Consider the following 17,143-nt stretch of genomic DNA (forward strand, 5'->3'; position numbering starts at 1 on the left):
TTTATTGTTATTGTTTTTTTTATCTGCGGTTTTATGTGCGAGAGTTTCTGGTTGGTCGATAAAATTTTTCATTGTGATAATATACAATACGAAATTCCGTTGATAATCTGATAAGTACAGACAGATGAGCTGTCATTGTGGTGAATTCATCAGCAATTTCTTCTATGCTTTCATACTCTGGAAATTACGAAATCTGTGTTTTCCGGAACGAAACATCCGCTTAGAATCGAAAAGATTAAAAAATAAAGCCTTGCTTTCCTGTGGAACAAAAAGATAAAATTCAGCGACGTTACATTTTACATGAAAATTAATAAATAATTACGTAATGACGTATTGCGAATCTTGAGTAAAATTTGCGTTTAATTTGTGAAAAATAATAGATATTTCCCCCCTGCTTATGCTGGTTTTCTTTTTATGAGGTCAAAAAATTTAATTTATCTTGTGGGGGGTTTTTATAACTCGTTATGGTGCGTTCGTTTAACTCAGTCCGTACTGTCTTCATGATAAAACTTTATTCAAATAGCGCTATTTCTATCGCTAGAAAATAGCGCTTTACAATGACTGAAATAAACACAAAATCCCAACTGGCAGGAGGCAGAGCAGTTTACTATTTTCGAGGAGTTGAACTCGAGGCGACTGAGAAAAAATCCAGTAAATGGCAGGGTAGAGGACTTGAACCCGGGACCACTAGTTTACAAGTCCAGCACCCATACCACTCGGCCACGCCAAGCCACGCCTTATGATTTTTGCGAAGTTAATTCATAAAAATATGGTATTAGATTAACTAATAATCCTATTATTGATATCTTTCTTTGTTTTCGCCTCTTCTCTGCTTGCTATTGTTTTGATATTGTAAGGAGAAAATCTGTTTTGGTCACTCATAGAAATTAAAGAATTAAGAGAGATAATGACTGCAATAAGAGGTAATTTGAAATCATTAAAATGTAAAACAAGCTGAGATGAATTTGCAAAATTCTCAATTATTGACTTTCAATTTAATTCATAGTTTCTCTAATCGAGGACTCGTATTACTGCGACAAAGAGGGCGAAAAAAATGTCGGCACACTCCCACATGCTTATGTTGTGGTTTGACCTTTGTCAAATTTTCGCTCTCCTTTATCTGTTTTATACTCACTACCAAACAAAATAAAGGTTAAAATTTCCATTCTCCCTCCCTCCCCCCCTTAAATTTTCCTACCACCTTCCCTCCCCCCTTAAATTTCCCTTCCCCCTCCCACCCCCCTTAAATTTTCCTTCCCCCTCCCTCCCCCTAAATTTCCCTTCTCCTCCCTCGCCCCTCAATTTTCCCTTCCTTCCTCCCTCCACCTTAAAGTACTGTCGCTGCACACATTCATTTGTCTCGGATAACCACGATTGGTGACTCTTTTCACCCTAATATCAGTATGGATATTCCCTTTACATCTCCAAGAGTACTGAAAAGGATAATTTATTTAACAATCAAGAGCTTCTTTAGTTGGTGATCCTTTCCTTTATTCTCATGACCTTAATGTCTGATTCAGGGGTGATATTATATGGAAAAATTAGATGCTAGTCACTCTTGGTTAATAAGGTGAAAGGAAGTATAAGGCGTGAAATAAAAAAAAGGAAAAATTGTGCTGATATCATTGAGCACTGACATAGAACGACTTGGAAACTTATTTTCCTACCCGTAAACAGACATAGAAAGTCTTTAAAAAACCTAGATCGCATTTTTAAAGAATTGATTTTTATATTGAGGCCGTGAAGTTTCATACTACGAAGACAAACGTGTGGAAGGATATGTGTCTTCTCAGAACTGTCATGTTCCCAGGCGGTGCGTTACTTTGTTGTCCGCGCGATATCCACTAGGAATGGGAATGGGAGAAAGAACACTTCCTCGACAAGTGGGCCCCAGTAAGTATTCTGTTATATTTTCTAATATATTCAAGTATTTGACTTGAATATGTCAAAATTGAAGTAAAGTAAGGCCAAGCAAAAGAAATACGCTGAGAACTGGTTTGTCAATTTTGTAAATACACATACATCCACTCAGCCATTCTATTTACAATATTCAACATGAAATCGCCATGCACTAAAAACTGTCAACCTTGCACAAAATCAGCAGGTTTTTTAGCCTATTTTTACCATTTGCATTCAATACCACCGTTTCCTTTCAATTTTTTCTTCACCATTGGAGACAAAACATCCTCAAATGAGGGAAATGCCCGACAACATCAAACAAGGGCCTTTTTTTAACTAGAATTCACTGCGTAAAAAGGCTTAACGATTCTAAACACAATTGGATTTTCAGTATCTTTTCTAGCTTATCCATTATAGGTCTTGTGAAGGTTCATGGGGTTCAAAATCTTTACCAACAACAAATCAATCACTCTCCCCAGATCTCCGCCAACCATCATCGGTCTTGTGTTTGTTAGCTGCGTTCTTTTTTGAACAGAAGAAGTGAAACTAAATTGACATCAGACTTCTTAAGTCATTTATCTACAGCACGCTGTCATAACTTTCATCCAGCGGTGAATATTCTCCATTAATCTTCTTTATGTCTTCATCTTCGCTCCGTAAGGAAGTTTGCAATGAACTGGTATCTGGACTTCTCAAGTTAGCATTGCCGTCTTCAACCAAGAGAAACGCATTTGATGCTCTTTCCTCTGCTTCATTATCCACTTTGTTGTTGACTTCAAATCGTACGCCGGCTCTTCTCGTTGAAGATTCTTCATTAGCGCTCTTAAATCCGCCATCTTGGTACGCAGCATCAATGCTTTGTCTGGCATTGCAGGAAGTACCTGCTGTCGAGTTTCTTGCAATTTTCGAAGCAGCGCGACGTGTACCGTCTGTGAGAGAAATTGTGACAAATATAACCGGATTAGAAAGATATGTGACAAACAAAGAATAGCCTCTCACGTATGCGTCATTTGGTATTATTTCGTCACGCAACACCTCTCAGAGTGTGACAACACTAAACAATAGCTGCAAAGGAGACTAAAATAGTGGTGAACTAAAGTTCATATTCAACCAGATGTAGACCAAGAGACTGCAATCTTGGATAAATCTATTTGAAAAGAAGGCCACATATCAATTCAAAACGCCTCTCTCTTTCCTCTTCCATTCCAACTTCCTTCATGGAGCAGTTCAATAATGCTGGCAGACAGGTGGGGTACCCCTGCAGAAACACCAACAACTTGACTTATTCTAAAAGGGAGAAGCGACAAAGTTTGCGGTGGTCATATCCATCTAAAATTTGGAAATTTGAAAGAATATGCTTTATTTTATACTTCTAAAACGAACGAACTTCTAATAATCGTTCGATGAGAATCTTACCAAAGAATGAGCCGTCAGGTTTTGACGCACCACACAAAGATAATATTTTCCTGAAGGTGAAAATGTAACCCTGACGGTATCGCAGACTCATTTTCCCGTACAAGATGGGGTTGATGAGCGCGTTTACAAGAGATAGCATGCCAACTAAGATAACTTGGGAGTGGTTGAATTTCCCTGTTACCATACTGTAGAGGTTTATTAACTGAAAAAAAAACAATAAATAATAATTAATATTTGAGACACCTAGTCAACACTGTGGTGAAACGTCTGTGTATGTGCAAACATCGTAATGACAAGGTAGCATGCTTTCAGGCCGTCATAACCAAATTCTCTCACACGGGTAACAAACAACTACACAAGTCGGTAAGTCCTGGTGTTTCATGGGCGTTTAACGTTTTTGGTAACCTTATAATAGAGTGGTAAATCAACAGAATACCCGTAATTGAATAAGCTTCGTTTCCGAGAGGTCTCAGGTAATTCTTTGTAGAGAGAAGGGTCCCTTCTTTCTACAAATTTCTACGAACGTTTCAATTATCTTTCTCTCACTTTGCGAGACAGCGGTTGTTGGTTATGTTTTCCTTTGGAATTTTGCGCGGGAAATTGGCGCGCGCAACCAAAATTGATCGCACATGCCCAACGTTTGACTGTTGTGCTACTGTTCTGTGTTATTTAATTATGGGTTTACATGACTGATTATTTGATGGACGCTGTTCAAACTCACGACTATTATCTCGTAAATTGAACTTCTAACTGCTACTTTCGCTTAATTAACTGTAATATCTTTGCAAACCCTGGCACATACATAAAGTCATTTATGCTTTCGATTCAAACTGCATGAAGTTATCTTGTTTGGTATTAACCAAACACCAGTGGGGTTGGTCAACAAGCTTTGTCAATGCACAATTCCCACAACCCAATGAAACAATAAAGCAGACACGAAAAGTTAAGATTCTAATAGCCTCGTCTCAGGAACGGGAGGCATGGTTGTTTGAGAAATACTAAGCTTTTCTTTCATGTCAAGCACAATCATATCGATCGATGCAACCAGTCAAAAATTAGTGCGTTCAAATCACTTTTTTCAAAACATGCACGGTATCGCAAGTAAACAATGGAAAGAAAAGTTTTTCATTGAAAGAAAAAAAGTCGCTATCATAACCCCCTCCCAAAGCTACAAAAGGCAAGGAAATATTTTTCGAAGAATGTTCTTCGCCTCGCTTTCCAAATTGTCGCAATCTTTCAACACATACTAGTTCGATTACAGCTGATTATTGTTTATCAATTTGTTTTCATTACGTAATGCCCGAATTAAGCTGCAATGAACTCAATACGCAATTGGAGGAAATAATTTGTTATCTTCCGATTCATGGGATTAAACCTTCCAGAGAACGAGAGGTTTTGGAAGGAGTGATTCAGGTACGAAAGCTAATTTGCTGGCTAACTGCAAGCCCACAAAGGAGAAAAATGAGAAGCTAGCTAAAAGACTGGTAAAGAACTTGAAAACTTTAAAACATGGCTGAGAAAGCACTCAAGTAAAGTCAGTAATCCCTCCATTGTTTTATAGAACTATACACAATGCTTGGCTGAAGAAAAGACAAAATTAAATGATTCGAATTAATATGTTGGAAGCCGTCGTCAGTTGAAACGAAACGATTGGTTTCCAAGGTGCCATTGACGAATTAGGACCATTGGAATTAAAAGAATTTTAGATTACTAAGCGTTTACTCTGATTTTTCAAAAGGTAAATATTTGCTCGTTGAATGGAAGTTGAAATGCTTTTATGCAAAACATTGGAGACTATAAGAGTTATTTCTGGAACCGTGAATAATTTCATTACCATAATTGAGTTCCAAGCTTTCAGTCTTCGGTTTATGAGGCTGAGGAAAGACGACACATAATTTTCCATGAAATGAAGTTTTTGAAACAACATCTGCTTGCTTTCCTCGTGTTTATTCCTTCTGTTAGTTAGCTTTGAACATCGAATTCAAGCAAAGTTTATCGAAACCCATTAAAGGGAGAGAAACAAACGATACGATCCAATGTCATCGACCAGAAAGCAATTAATACTCAACTACAAACAGTAATTCATTTTACACTGGTTCACATTTCTCGACCGTCGCTAACGAGTTCATATAAACGTGATAAACATATGGACACAAACGGGAAAATTTTCTTTTCAAACACTTGTTTTGGAAAACTAATTACCAATCGACAAAACTGTAATCATCTGAGGGAAACGTAAGATATTTTTGTGTGCACAGTTTTATTGGACCATCCAACCGCTGTAATTGGAATTGAAATATTCAGTAATTTTTGTGTACAAATACGCGTCTTTTGAAATGCTGCCAGACTGAATTGTTTTCAAATATTTTCACGGTTTTTGCTGCAACATGAGTAAATCTTCAATTAGCATTGAGGCAGGTCTAAGGATTGTTCTTTTCATAGGAATCTTGTGGTAATGTTCGACTTAAAAACACACACGGCTACATGCAAAAGACTCGCACGCACGCTCGGATAAACTTACCAAATAAGGCAACCAACTAATGTAATACAGCAACACTACCATGGCCATCATAGTGGACATTTGCTTTACTTGCCGTGTGCCAGCCGTTTCCCGCGCTTGCTTGTTTTTCCCGCCAGTTTGCCTGGAAGCTGCCATCGTCGACTGGCGCTTCACAAACCTGCTGCTTGATAACTTGATTGCAATAAAACAGATCAAGACGAGAATTAACTGCACGATACCAATGCTTTCAATGATGTAACCGTATGCCACTCCGAAATCGTACAGCTGGTAAAAGCAGAAGCCTTTCCGATACCCCGTTTTCCCAACCCCAATAAACGGCAAAATCGACATGAAAATAGAGAATAGCCAGATTGCAATGACAGCTACTCTCGCCCTCTCTATCGTAACGATGACATGATGTTGAAGCGGTCTTGTCAATAGAATAGCTCTGTCGCCAGATATCAGTGTTATTGTGCACACTGAGGCAATACGGAATGTATATGTCAGTATAACGAAAACAGCACATGAGGCTTCATTCCATGTCTCTGGACCAATAAAGTTATTCAGTACATTCAACATTTGCAGGGGTACCGCAGCATTCAGGGCATCCGCCACGGACAACGAAAACAACAACAGGTCGGCAATATTCCACGGCTTGTATAAACCGAGAGTTGTAATTATAAAGAAATGTCCACAAATCAGAAGTAAAATCACGACTTCTACAATCAGTCCCAAAATGGGATTTACTTGAAAAGGCACCGTTGGAACGCTTGGTGTCGCATTAGTGAAGAAATCGGAGGTTGGAGAGGACATAACTAAAGTTACGTTGAGCTTTCCAGTATGATATCTCGGCGAAGGAGTTGAGTACTAAGTTGTTCAAGATGTGTGAAGCCCAATTGAAAACAATTACTCTCTACGGGGGCTTTGCGCACCCGATCACAAGAACCAAATTCTTTAAAACGGTCTTTAGCGGCTGTCCCGTTTGGGAATTGTCTCCGATGACACGGATCCAAGCGACATGTACTCAATATTATCAAGTAAATGATAAATTCTTTCGAAATAGATACCTATATTGTACAATGTTTGCTCTCTTCGCTTCTCTTGACACCGCAGTTGTTTACTTTGTAAAACTGTCTCGCTAGAAATTATTAAATGCCGCCAAGAAATCTAATTTAAAAAGTTAATTAATTTCAAGAAGTTAATTGAATCCACGCGGTTTATTTTTCGCCCAATGCTAAATAGGCTTTGACGAGCTTATTTAGTAGAAATGTTTAAAAACAAGTCCATGCGATTGTTTCAGATGAAGAGAAAATTGCCGCAATTTTTAGAACAAAGCAGGTGTTTTTTTCGACAGCCGTGGCAAGGCTAAAAAGCCGGTAATGCGAACAAAGACACAATATTTAATTTTTTTTCTGTTCCGGATGGCTACCTATCTATTCAGCTTAGGAAGACAAGAAAAGTGTTCTTCTTTGCTTGCGGTTTTATGGCGACGCAACAAGCCTAAATAAATACTGATCAATTTTTTTCAGCTCAAGCTAAGAGAATCCATGACTCAAACGGCTCAAAAAACTTCCATAGATATTCTTCCAGCCAAGAATATTCCACATATTTCCTGTACGTTTGACAGTTTATTTGCCATGTCAGATACGGAATGTAGGAAATGCTTTGAAGCAATTTTGTTCTTTGTAAGTTGATACTTTGCCATCGAAATTTCAATTTCAAATATATTTTATCAGCACTTCCCCGATTTTTAGCCCCTTGAAAGCTAAGCTTTTGCCGCTTTCTCGACTTCGCTCTTCGCCTTTCTCGAACGAAAGTCCTCGGCAGTTTCCGGAATTTCCGGAATTTAAGTTCCGCGACCGAGGGCATTGGGAATGAGATTATTAAATATGGCGGACGCGAACGAGTTGTAATTGCCTTGGATAGATTGTTAAATGGACAATGAGCGAAGATACAGAGGACAGAATTCTCTGCATGCAGCATTGTACTAATCAAATGAATATTTTCTTCTCAAAGTTTCCGGAGACATGTCCACTGTGTGGTAAATCACTGAAAGGTTGTTCTTTGATAATTCCGCCTTTCCGTGTTCCAAGTCCATTTTTGTCACAAAATGACAGTTCGTGCTCTTTTGTGGTGAAGCCGACGAGGGGCTCTTTCTTGAGGTAAGAACTGAAACCCATTGTAGTAGGATTTCCGTAAAATCTCATACGATATATTCTAAAACAAAGCCGTAGACTCAAAGGCAATCTGTAGTTTCCGCCATTGTTTTCTTTATCCAAGAACTGTACGCATAATTAGTAAAGGGCTGTACGGAAATCTTGCCCCTAATGTTTCACGAGATTAGTGCTTTTCTCCATGGGTATGGAGGGGTACTGGGAAACTACCGAGAGAATTTGGCCAAACACTAGAGGATTATTGTTGAGGGACAATTGCAAACACCGCATCCAGGGGGCAAGTATCAATGCTCGGTAAAAGAGTCTCCTGATTGATATCTTTCATTATTCTTAACACTAGTCTGCTTGATATGATATTGATATTGTAAGGGAAAATTATGTCTTGGTCACTTTTCCGTAATGATCTTGTTGGTCACATAGAAAGTAGGCCTTAACAAAATTTGCAATTTTTTTTAAGGGGGGCGAGGGTGGTTACAGTCAAATTCTTTTGAGGCTTTGTTGAGAAGGTTCTTCTGTTGTTTCATTCAAGGGTAAGATTTTTATTGATTAGAAATATATTTACTTTGCAGAGAATATAAAAGTGGAGATAATCTTCATGTTGGAATTACCTTATCAAATGGAATGGTTTATAATTTTGATGAACTTGGGCTTCATGCAGATAGAACTGGCTGGGAACAGTGTCTTGTTGTAGGCATAACTGAAATTAAAGATTTTACTTCAGAGCTTTGGGACTCCAGACTAAAACAGATGTATAGCAGTAGTCTATGGACTCCAAAAGAGTATGTCTTATTGATACTATAGTTTAGGTATTGTTATCTTACAATGAGTTTTCTGGTGATATGTTTTTTTTGGAACATAATGAGAAAATGCATTATGTCTCCTATACATGCATGCGTAATGGTGTATGTTACAAACAGTCACATTTATTTTTAATCAATTTCTTCATATAACCTTTAGTCACACGTTTGTGGTTTCGTTTGTACAGGACACACCTTGATTTTGTGGCTTGATTTTGATTCATCTGTTTTATAGCAAATTACTTGTATATAGTTTCTGACGCTTTAAGACCAACATATACAATAAACAAGGTTCAATCGAGGATACAAGTTTTTCTTTTCTTTACTACTTTATGACAGTGTACATAACAATTTTTAAGTATTATTTATCAACCCTTCACATTCTAATGTCAGTGTGGATTTTCTCTATACATTTCCTGAGGTTTTGACAAGAAGAATTTGTTCAACATTCAAAGCTTCTCCAGTTGGTGATCATGTCCTTTATTCTCATGACCTTAATATGTGATTCAGGGGTGATATTGTAAGGAGAAGTTAGATTCTAGTCACTTTTATGGGTCAAAGGGTTAAGATGAGGAGCACTGATCAACAGGCTCTGGTAGAAACCTTTCTTTCCTTACATCTATCCAGCTGATAAAAAGACAAAAAAGATGAATACATTATTGGTAGTGATTTGAGTATACTTTTGCATTTAAAATGATCTATAGTGTAAAGCCTTAGGTGAAAGTGAACTTTTTAAGCTACGCCAAATTCTTTCCATGTTTTTCAAAGGAATAACTGACAGTTTTAGGGGAGAATCTAGTAGTCAATCAATCACTAAAGAGTTCATTCCCTTTTACCAGTACCTCATCATTAAGAGTATTTTGTTATTACTATTTTTAGGTATGATGAACACAACAATAATTGCTATGATTTTGCTCTTGGCTTCCTGAATCAGTTTTTGCCAACAAATATGGAACCCTTCAAAAAGCTGGATTTTTGTAAAAATTATATTCTCCCATGGACTATAAGAGCTGCTCAGTATATTGATTTATTCAGACGTGTGCAAGATGCTGGTGGAGTTGCTGTGGAAAGGTGTCGGAGATGATGTCTATATTGTGATACTTATGAATTTATAGGGCAAATGGAGGAATTATTGAATCATTAAACAAATGTTCTCCATGTCAGTCTGATTTGTTGTGTAATTGCTTTTAATCCTTTAACTCTCAGAAGTGATTAACATGAAACTTCTCCCTATAATTTACATACATTATCTAGCAAGCAGGTAATGAGAATATCTAAACTTATCAGGTGCAAGTTTTTATCTTGATTCAAAACCAAACACTTGTCACTAATTTACAAGGAAATCTGCAGAAAGTGTAGGGAGAATTAAGAATTACATCTTGGGAGTTAAAGGGTTAAGTATCTTAAGAATGGAATAAAATAATTGTATATTACTAGTTGAAGGGCTAGTTGCATAACTATTCTACATGTGGGTATAATTTAATTTCTTTTGGTGAAAATTTGTATTGTTTTCCAGATTCTTTGAGTGCAGGCAGACCACACTATGTGTTTGTGGCCAATTATTGTTGACATGAGACAAACAAAATCTACCAAGGTTATGAATGAAGCTCTGAAATTTGGCTGGCCTGACGTTTCATGAAGACGAAAAAATACCACAAATGTATCGATTAACATTTAATTTAACTTTATTGAGATATTCAGAAATAGATGTACTTTAGATGTCAACAATGATTAACTACGAACACATAGTGTGGTCTGCCTGTGCTTTAAAGGCAGCGGAAATGCACTGCAGGGAAAACAGATACAGATGGGTTTTTCTTTTTTCTGATTTTTGCAGTCTTTAGAAATAATTTTCATTTGAGACAATTTATTTAGGATTATTTAGAATGTTTACAGGCCTCCCCGTTTTCTGTCACAGTTGTCCGCGGGTACTGGAAAACAAATGTCGGTACACTAGTGTACACTAGAGATGGCGGCGAAAGATGCTTCGTAGAAAAAGATGGAAAATGCTTTGACATCAAGTTCCTGCATAGAGTGTGACGGTCCTTGGCACGTTTTATCTTTGAATAACCAACGGTAAACAGTGCGATGTGGCAATTATAATTCGTCATTGAAAGATTCTAGCAGACCTTCGATGAAATTTGTTTCTGTATACAGGAGGTGATTGGTGTAAACTCATTCAAAACTGTTAACATCAGCAGTTGACGTTTGAGGAATTCGACATCAAAATCAAAGACATAAATTTGATCTAAACAGTCACATTTGACGCGAACGGTTACAAACTAAGACAACTAACATTTCGATTTGATTAGCAAGATGAAGGTCAGGATTTCTTTCGGTCAAACGATGTTCGTATCTTTACTTGTCTCTCTTCTGTTTTGCAACGCGTATGCGCAAGAGCCTATCGTTAAAGAGCCGATCGGTAAGGAGCCTATCGGTAAAGAGCCGATCAGTAAGGAGCCTATCGGTGAAGAGCCTATCGGTGAAGAGCCGATCGGTAAGGAGCCTATCAGTAAGGAGCCTATCGGTAAGAAACGAATCGGTTCAATTTTTAGAATGATATTTTTTTCCGGAAGTTGTTTTGAGAAGTTCTGGTCACCAATCAATACAATCCATGTTAAATATTTGCCTACCTATATTTCCTCAACAGAGGCCAAGATCTGTGCTGACGACTATGCTTCAGTTGGAAGAACTGTCTGTGATGACCATGCAGAATGCTTGGAGGGAGATGGTGCTATTGCATGCGAATGCAAGGAAGGAGCTCTTGGTGATGGTTGGGCTATCAGCTCGGGCTGTGTTCCAGGTACAAATGTACTTAAACATTTGAAAATTATTGGTTTAGTATTTGTCTACAGCATCAGAGGAAGGTTATCGTCAAAGACTGTTTTCTTGCTCCAAATGAAATTATTGTGTAAGTCTTGATGTATCTAGGTTTTCATGTAAGATGTCAACCTTGCTAGTGAATTGATGTTTGCCAGTCTGAAGAGTATGGCAAGTACAATAAAAATCTTTCTCTCTCAATGTCCATTCTGAGGGTCAGAATCACAATATTGCACGCAGTAGTTTTAGTACCACCGGCGATAGAGCTGAATAACATCTGCACTCGTGACTATGGCGGTAATTTTAAAAGTGTTGAAACGCTAAATGTCTTTGATCCATTGAAGCCGCTAACAAAAACAGATTCTTGTGGAGGACCGCCCAGCTCACATATGGGTGTCATTGTAGAGAGCATTTTTGTCATCAAAGTACAACAGTTTGCAGCTTAATTTCAGCAAGTGTGTAAGGTAAAAACTATGGCGAGAAAAAATAGATTTTATGCCCTTTTTGAATGACATTATATAGAAAAGAGTTTCAAGTTTTACCACCCTCCCTACTTGCATGCAGCTTTACAATTTTTCATGAGCAAGAGCCCTGAAAGGTTTGTGACTTGCACTGCCATGTTTTCCAGCTCTGTAGCATGTAACCAAAAAAGCTCTGCACAGGAAAGATATTGAGCTTAGGGCCCAGTTGTTTGAAGGCCGATTAGTGCTAATGCAGGGGTAAATTTGAATCCAGGTTTCTTTATTCCTTTGTTCAAAAGCCTTTTAGAGACAATTTTCCATATTCTTATTAGGGCCTATTTACACGGTACGACTTTGTCGCATGCGACAAGCTTACGACAGGCTTACGACATGAATTGTTTCGTGTAAATCAAACCTACAACTCGCTTACGACTCTTAAGTCATGTCGTAGGTCTGTCGTAAGCTTGTCGCATGCGACAAAGTCGTGCCGTGTAAATAGGCCTTTAGAACACCCAGTGATCAAATTGCAAGCAAAAAGATTTGAACTGCGTTTTCTTTTAAAGCTTTCAGACCTGAAATCAAATTCCAGACTAACCATGGGTTATCTAAACTCAGCTTTGAACAACTCAGGCTTGGTGTACTCCAAAGACTGGAATGTATCATGTCCAATTACACTGAATTACTCTTCTCAACCCAGCAAAACAGTTAAATTTTGTTCAATCAAGTTAGAGAAGTCACAAGCGTGCAAAGGAAATGCTTCGGCAAAAGTTTGAACTCCAAACTTCTTTCTTCAAATCTGATGTCTTTGAACTAACTTCAAGATTATTAAAGCCAAGAAATTTATCTTATTTTAAGTTGCAAGACTCACTGAATCCTGTCTCAAAGCTTCAAAGCTGCATACAAAATTTTCCCCAAATCTCCTTCAAATCACTGAAGGTTAATTGAATGACAATTTTTTTGTTTTCTTAGTGGAAGGTAATCCTGAAGGTTATCCAGGTGTGAGAGGGAAAAGATGTAAGTGAGAAGATCATCATTAATGGTATTTCATATAATGAATGTAATGTCATAGTCTGACCTGACCCATGGTAGTTAACCATGCAGACAAGATTAGAGCTATCCATGCGAAATATATCCTTTCCTATTTCCTTTTAGTCATTTGGTCAGGCAAAAAACATAAAAACAGCAAATAAGCAAGCAATGGAAATAAAGTGAAAAACATAATTTTCTGAGAGAACCTAAGTTCAGGAAAAGCTCAGATGTGTATTAAAGAACGCTGAGTATCCCTGCACTTTTCCTTGATGGTTGTCTTCATAACGTGGCCAAATGTTTCAGATATGAAGTCAACAAATAGATTGCATGTTGCTGTAGGTCGGTCAATTCACTATATCTCTAGGTAAGGTTATTAAGAAACATTCTAGTTGCCAATTTGGCAACTAATTTTCACGATTTGGTTGCCAAAGTAAAAAATTTAGTTACATCAGCGCCTGTATTAGGCACAATTTTACACCCTCTGTTCGCCCAATACTTTGGTATGCATTGCAAGGGTGTAAAGTTAACAAATTGTTATCAAAACATCAAACCATCACTTAAAGCAAGACTAATTCTTTAATGAGCTTATTGAAGTAATTGTATCCATAGGTGAGTTGGCAACTTGACGGGATAACAAAGTTAATATTTCATCTTTGAAGATCAGTAGTTTCTTTTTTAATCAGGTTTTTTCTTAATGTATTAATTTGTTAAGCAAGAAAAAAGTGAACATGATCAACAGCATGTTTCTTTATTTCTAGGGTGGATTTGGGGAACGTGGGACAGAAATCAGGAAATCAGTAAGTAACCTCTAATTTGGTGCCAAATAGAATAAGGACCTTAAACAAACCACAACTGCAATGGCAAAAAGGATATTGCAAAACAAGAGATCTAATGGACAGAGCAATTGCTGTTTTAAATTTGTTCATTTCTCAGGCATTGTCTAAAAAACAACAACATGAAATTGTCAACATTTCTGTGGTCTGAGAACAAAACGCAACAACAAATTATTCAAGTATTTAATTGCAACTCTGGGGCGCTAACATACTTAATGCTGAAACTCAAGGCGTGGTGCAATAATAGCCAGTAAACGCATCTTTTTCAATTGATGTCTACCTCAGCATTGCCATCTTGATTGCGTAAGGTCCACAATATATAAATGTTTAATGCTTTAAACCATAAGAGTGACGAGCATCTAATTTCTCCATACAATATCTCCCCTGAATTAAATATTAAAAGTCATGAGAGTAAAGGAAAGGAAACTATCACAAACTAAAAGACCAATAGATTAATAAACAAACCCTCCTTGTTAGCACCTCAGGAAATGCATAGAGAACAGCAAGGAGAATATGCATACTGATATTAAGGTGTAAAGGGATAAAAGTAGACTCAGTAGATGATCAGTTATGATCAGGTAGCACTATGCTTTAAGCAAGGGGGAATCTTAAAAACTATGTAATTATTATTATAAGAGGCAAAAGATTGATAAATCAGACCTTTCTTGGCAACAAAATTGTTCCATCTTTCAATTGAAACAAAGTGTTTGTCTTTTGAGGAAAGTTTATTTGAGTCCCTTCAATGTTTATAGTGAGTTACATCTTAACCCTTTAAAATTTTAAGATCTGATTGTTAATTCTCCCCTCTAACTGCTTCACATTTCCTTGTAAATTAGTGTTAGATCAAGATAACTTCAAGATGATAAGTCTGAGTATTCTCATTACCTGTTTGCTGGTTAATGAATGGATTTTATAGGGAGATTTTACATGTCAACCACTTCTGGGAGTTAAAGGGTTAAGATTTTTGGTCAGCAACTTAAAGAATTGCCTTTTCTTATCTTTTGTACCTTATTCCTGTACAGTGCAATAGTAAATTACAATTAAATAATGGTGATGGAATTTGATGGAACAATTTACGCAACATATTTCCTTCAATATCAACCTGCCCTAATTCAACTGTTGCTGAAGTGTTAAAAGTTATAAATGGAGCAGCAATAGAAACAGGTTCTCCTTGTATCCCTACTATTTAAGAAAGTAAGAGAAGGAGGGCAGCCAATTATTCAAGAATGGCGCTTGTTTGATATATTGGCCCAAGGCCTGAGCCCTTATTTGGAGAAGGGCATTTGTTAGGGCATGGATGCTTGTGCAAATGAGTGTGGTAATTTTGACTTCACTGCATTTTCTACTTCAGAACCTTGCAGTGGACGCATGGCACTTCTTGGGCAAATGATTTGTGATAGGAACGCATATTGCATGCAAGGAAACTCAGACGTCTTGTCCATTAAGTGCATTTGCAAAAAAGGCTCTGGAAATGGCTTCAGAAGTTCATTCTCTCCAACCTCTGGGTGCCATTAAGGTCAGGAGAAAAATATATAAGATCATAAAACTATTGGTGTTGTACATACTCCTTATATATATTATATATATTATAACATATAATATATATATATATATTATATATATATTATATATTTTGCAAGATGAATACTATTTTGTTTTCTGGTATTTTAACTTCTAGGTTTCAAAGTACATCCTGCAGTCTAATGGAGCATAGTATTGATTGAACATGGCCTTTGTTGTTGGAAACTGTACAATATGTTAATTATTCTCAATTTCTCTACAACAACAACATATTTTCTAAGGGATTTTGTTTATTTATACATAACTAAGCAAACCTGTATGCAGCACGTGTTTTATCATCCCATATATGGCACTGTTCCACGTGCTTATAACGGGACATTGAGTGTGTTTCCTTCTAATAAGCCAAGAGTTGTGAGTGGGAGTCAACCAAAGCGTAGTAGAAAAATTGTTGAATCAAGCAAATAAATTGTGAGTCTATAAGGAAGCATGGTACAGCTTTTTCACGTTTTCGACAGCATGAAGATGAAGACAACCCAGGCAAAAACATTGGAGCATTTTTGATGACCAACAAAAAAAATTATACACTTAAAAGTTGATAGCTTTAAAAGTCAAGCCTAAAAAATTGAGTAAAAGCAAAGGTTAAATGGTTCAGTGAGGCCATCCTTATGTTCCTCCTTCCGTTTATTTTTTTGTCCCATTCTACAGTGATGGAGGTGCAATTTTAAACTTACAGCATACTTTTGTCTTTTATTGTTTCAGCTGAACTGACTTCACTTTCTGTTTTTCCTCTTTGAGTTGGACCATGGCCTTTTTTTTTACCTGATTGTTATTCTTTATGTTGGACTACAACCGATTTTTTCACATTATTTGTCTTAAATAAGAAATAAAACTATTGCTGATAAAGTCTTGTGGTCTTGTGTTGAATGAAGAATAGGTAAACTTCATTTGAAAAGTGCCTCCTCCCTCCTCTCTGCACCTAATGTCAATCAGCTATTTAAAGTGAAGCATCATATGTTTCTAGAAAACGAGAATTGACCTCTTAGTCCACAGTTATTAATCATTTATCATTATAAAATAATTCAATAGTTGAGTCGTGAGCTATGGAGTTAAACACTCGAAGATTAATTCCATATCTACGTGCGCCCATGTATTATTCCCAATTTATTATTTTTTGTAACTTGTTAGTTCATTTTGTAAAGTTCTTTAAGTCTTTTGCTGAGGGAATATAAAATAATTAGCATGCTATCGCATTTCATTTCGTGAGATGGTTGATTATACATGGGACCAGGGAGAGTAAGATTTCAGGGGGAGGTAGAGGTTTCGTTCGATTCTCGTATTTCGTGTACGTGACATGTCGTTTCGCCTTATTTTAGACATTTATGCCTTGTTTTAGATGGTTTAAGATTGTTTGCAAGTGGTTGTAGATGTTTTTGAGGTGGTTGTAGATGGTTGTAGGTGGTTTTAGGTCGTTCCTTGTCTTAGTACTTACCCGTGTTTACATCAGGCTATGTAAACACGGAAACCATTTTACATTTCTTCAAGAAAGAATTCAAAGCAAGAAGGTCCCAGTTCCGCTTCAAAACAGAGATGAGCAAATTAAACTGATCATAGCATGTTTTTCTCAGCTATTTCACAACAGATCCATGATCTAAAGCAAAGGAAAAGTGTGGAATAGAACAACTCATTAACGAAC

General features: G+C 37.0%; 3 protein-coding genes across 4 annotated transcripts; 2 read left to right on the plus strand and 1 right to left on the minus strand.

Annotated features, from left to right (window-relative positions):
• Nucleotides 1-1,994: 1,994 nt before the first annotated feature.
• Nucleotides 1,995-7,008, minus strand: LOC113675527 (thyrotropin-releasing hormone receptor). Its single transcript, XM_027192120.2, has 3 exons — nt 5,837-7,008; nt 3,316-3,517; nt 1,995-2,828 (listed from the first exon to the last, which is right to left on the minus strand). Exons 1-3 carry the CDS (start codon nt 6,626-6,628, stop codon nt 2,479-2,481), a joined length of 1,344 nt encoding a protein of 447 aa, XP_027047921.2. The 5' UTR covers nt 6,629-7,008; the 3' UTR covers nt 1,995-2,478.
• A 662-nt stretch (nt 7,009-7,670) lies between these two features.
• Nucleotides 7,671-9,949, plus strand: LOC113675525 (MKRN2 opposite strand protein). Its single transcript, XM_027192117.2, has 3 exons — nt 7,671-7,977; nt 8,559-8,768; nt 9,666-9,949. Exons 1-3 carry the CDS (start codon nt 7,757-7,759, stop codon nt 9,868-9,870), a joined length of 636 nt encoding a protein of 211 aa, XP_027047918.2. The 5' UTR covers nt 7,671-7,756; the 3' UTR covers nt 9,871-9,949.
• Nucleotides 9,950-10,458: 509 nt separating this feature from the next.
• LOC113675526 (uncharacterized) lies at nt 10,459-16,353 on the plus strand. 2 transcript variants are annotated; one of them, XM_089214224.1, is made up of 6 exons: nt 10,459-11,313; nt 11,437-11,589; nt 13,037-13,081; nt 13,855-13,893; nt 15,281-15,445; nt 16,210-16,353. In XM_089214224.1, the coding sequence occupies exons 1-5, from the start codon at nt 11,103-11,105 to the stop codon at nt 15,442-15,444; spliced, it is 612 nt and encodes a 203-aa protein (XP_089070350.1). In that variant the 5' UTR covers nt 10,459-11,102; the 3' UTR covers nt 15,445; nt 16,210-16,353. The 2 variants fall into 2 exon arrangements, with proteins under 2 accessions (XP_089070350.1, XP_089070349.1); XM_089214223.1 differs by having other exon boundaries at nt 10,459-11,589.
• The last annotated feature ends 790 nt before the right edge of the window (nt 16,354-17,143 follow it).

The sequence above is a fragment of the Pocillopora damicornis genome, chromosome 8, assembly GCF_964200805.1.
Source record: "Pocillopora damicornis chromosome 8, jaPocDami1.2, whole genome shotgun sequence".
Classification (NCBI taxonomy): domain Eukaryota; kingdom Metazoa; phylum Cnidaria; class Anthozoa; order Scleractinia; family Pocilloporidae; genus Pocillopora; species Pocillopora damicornis.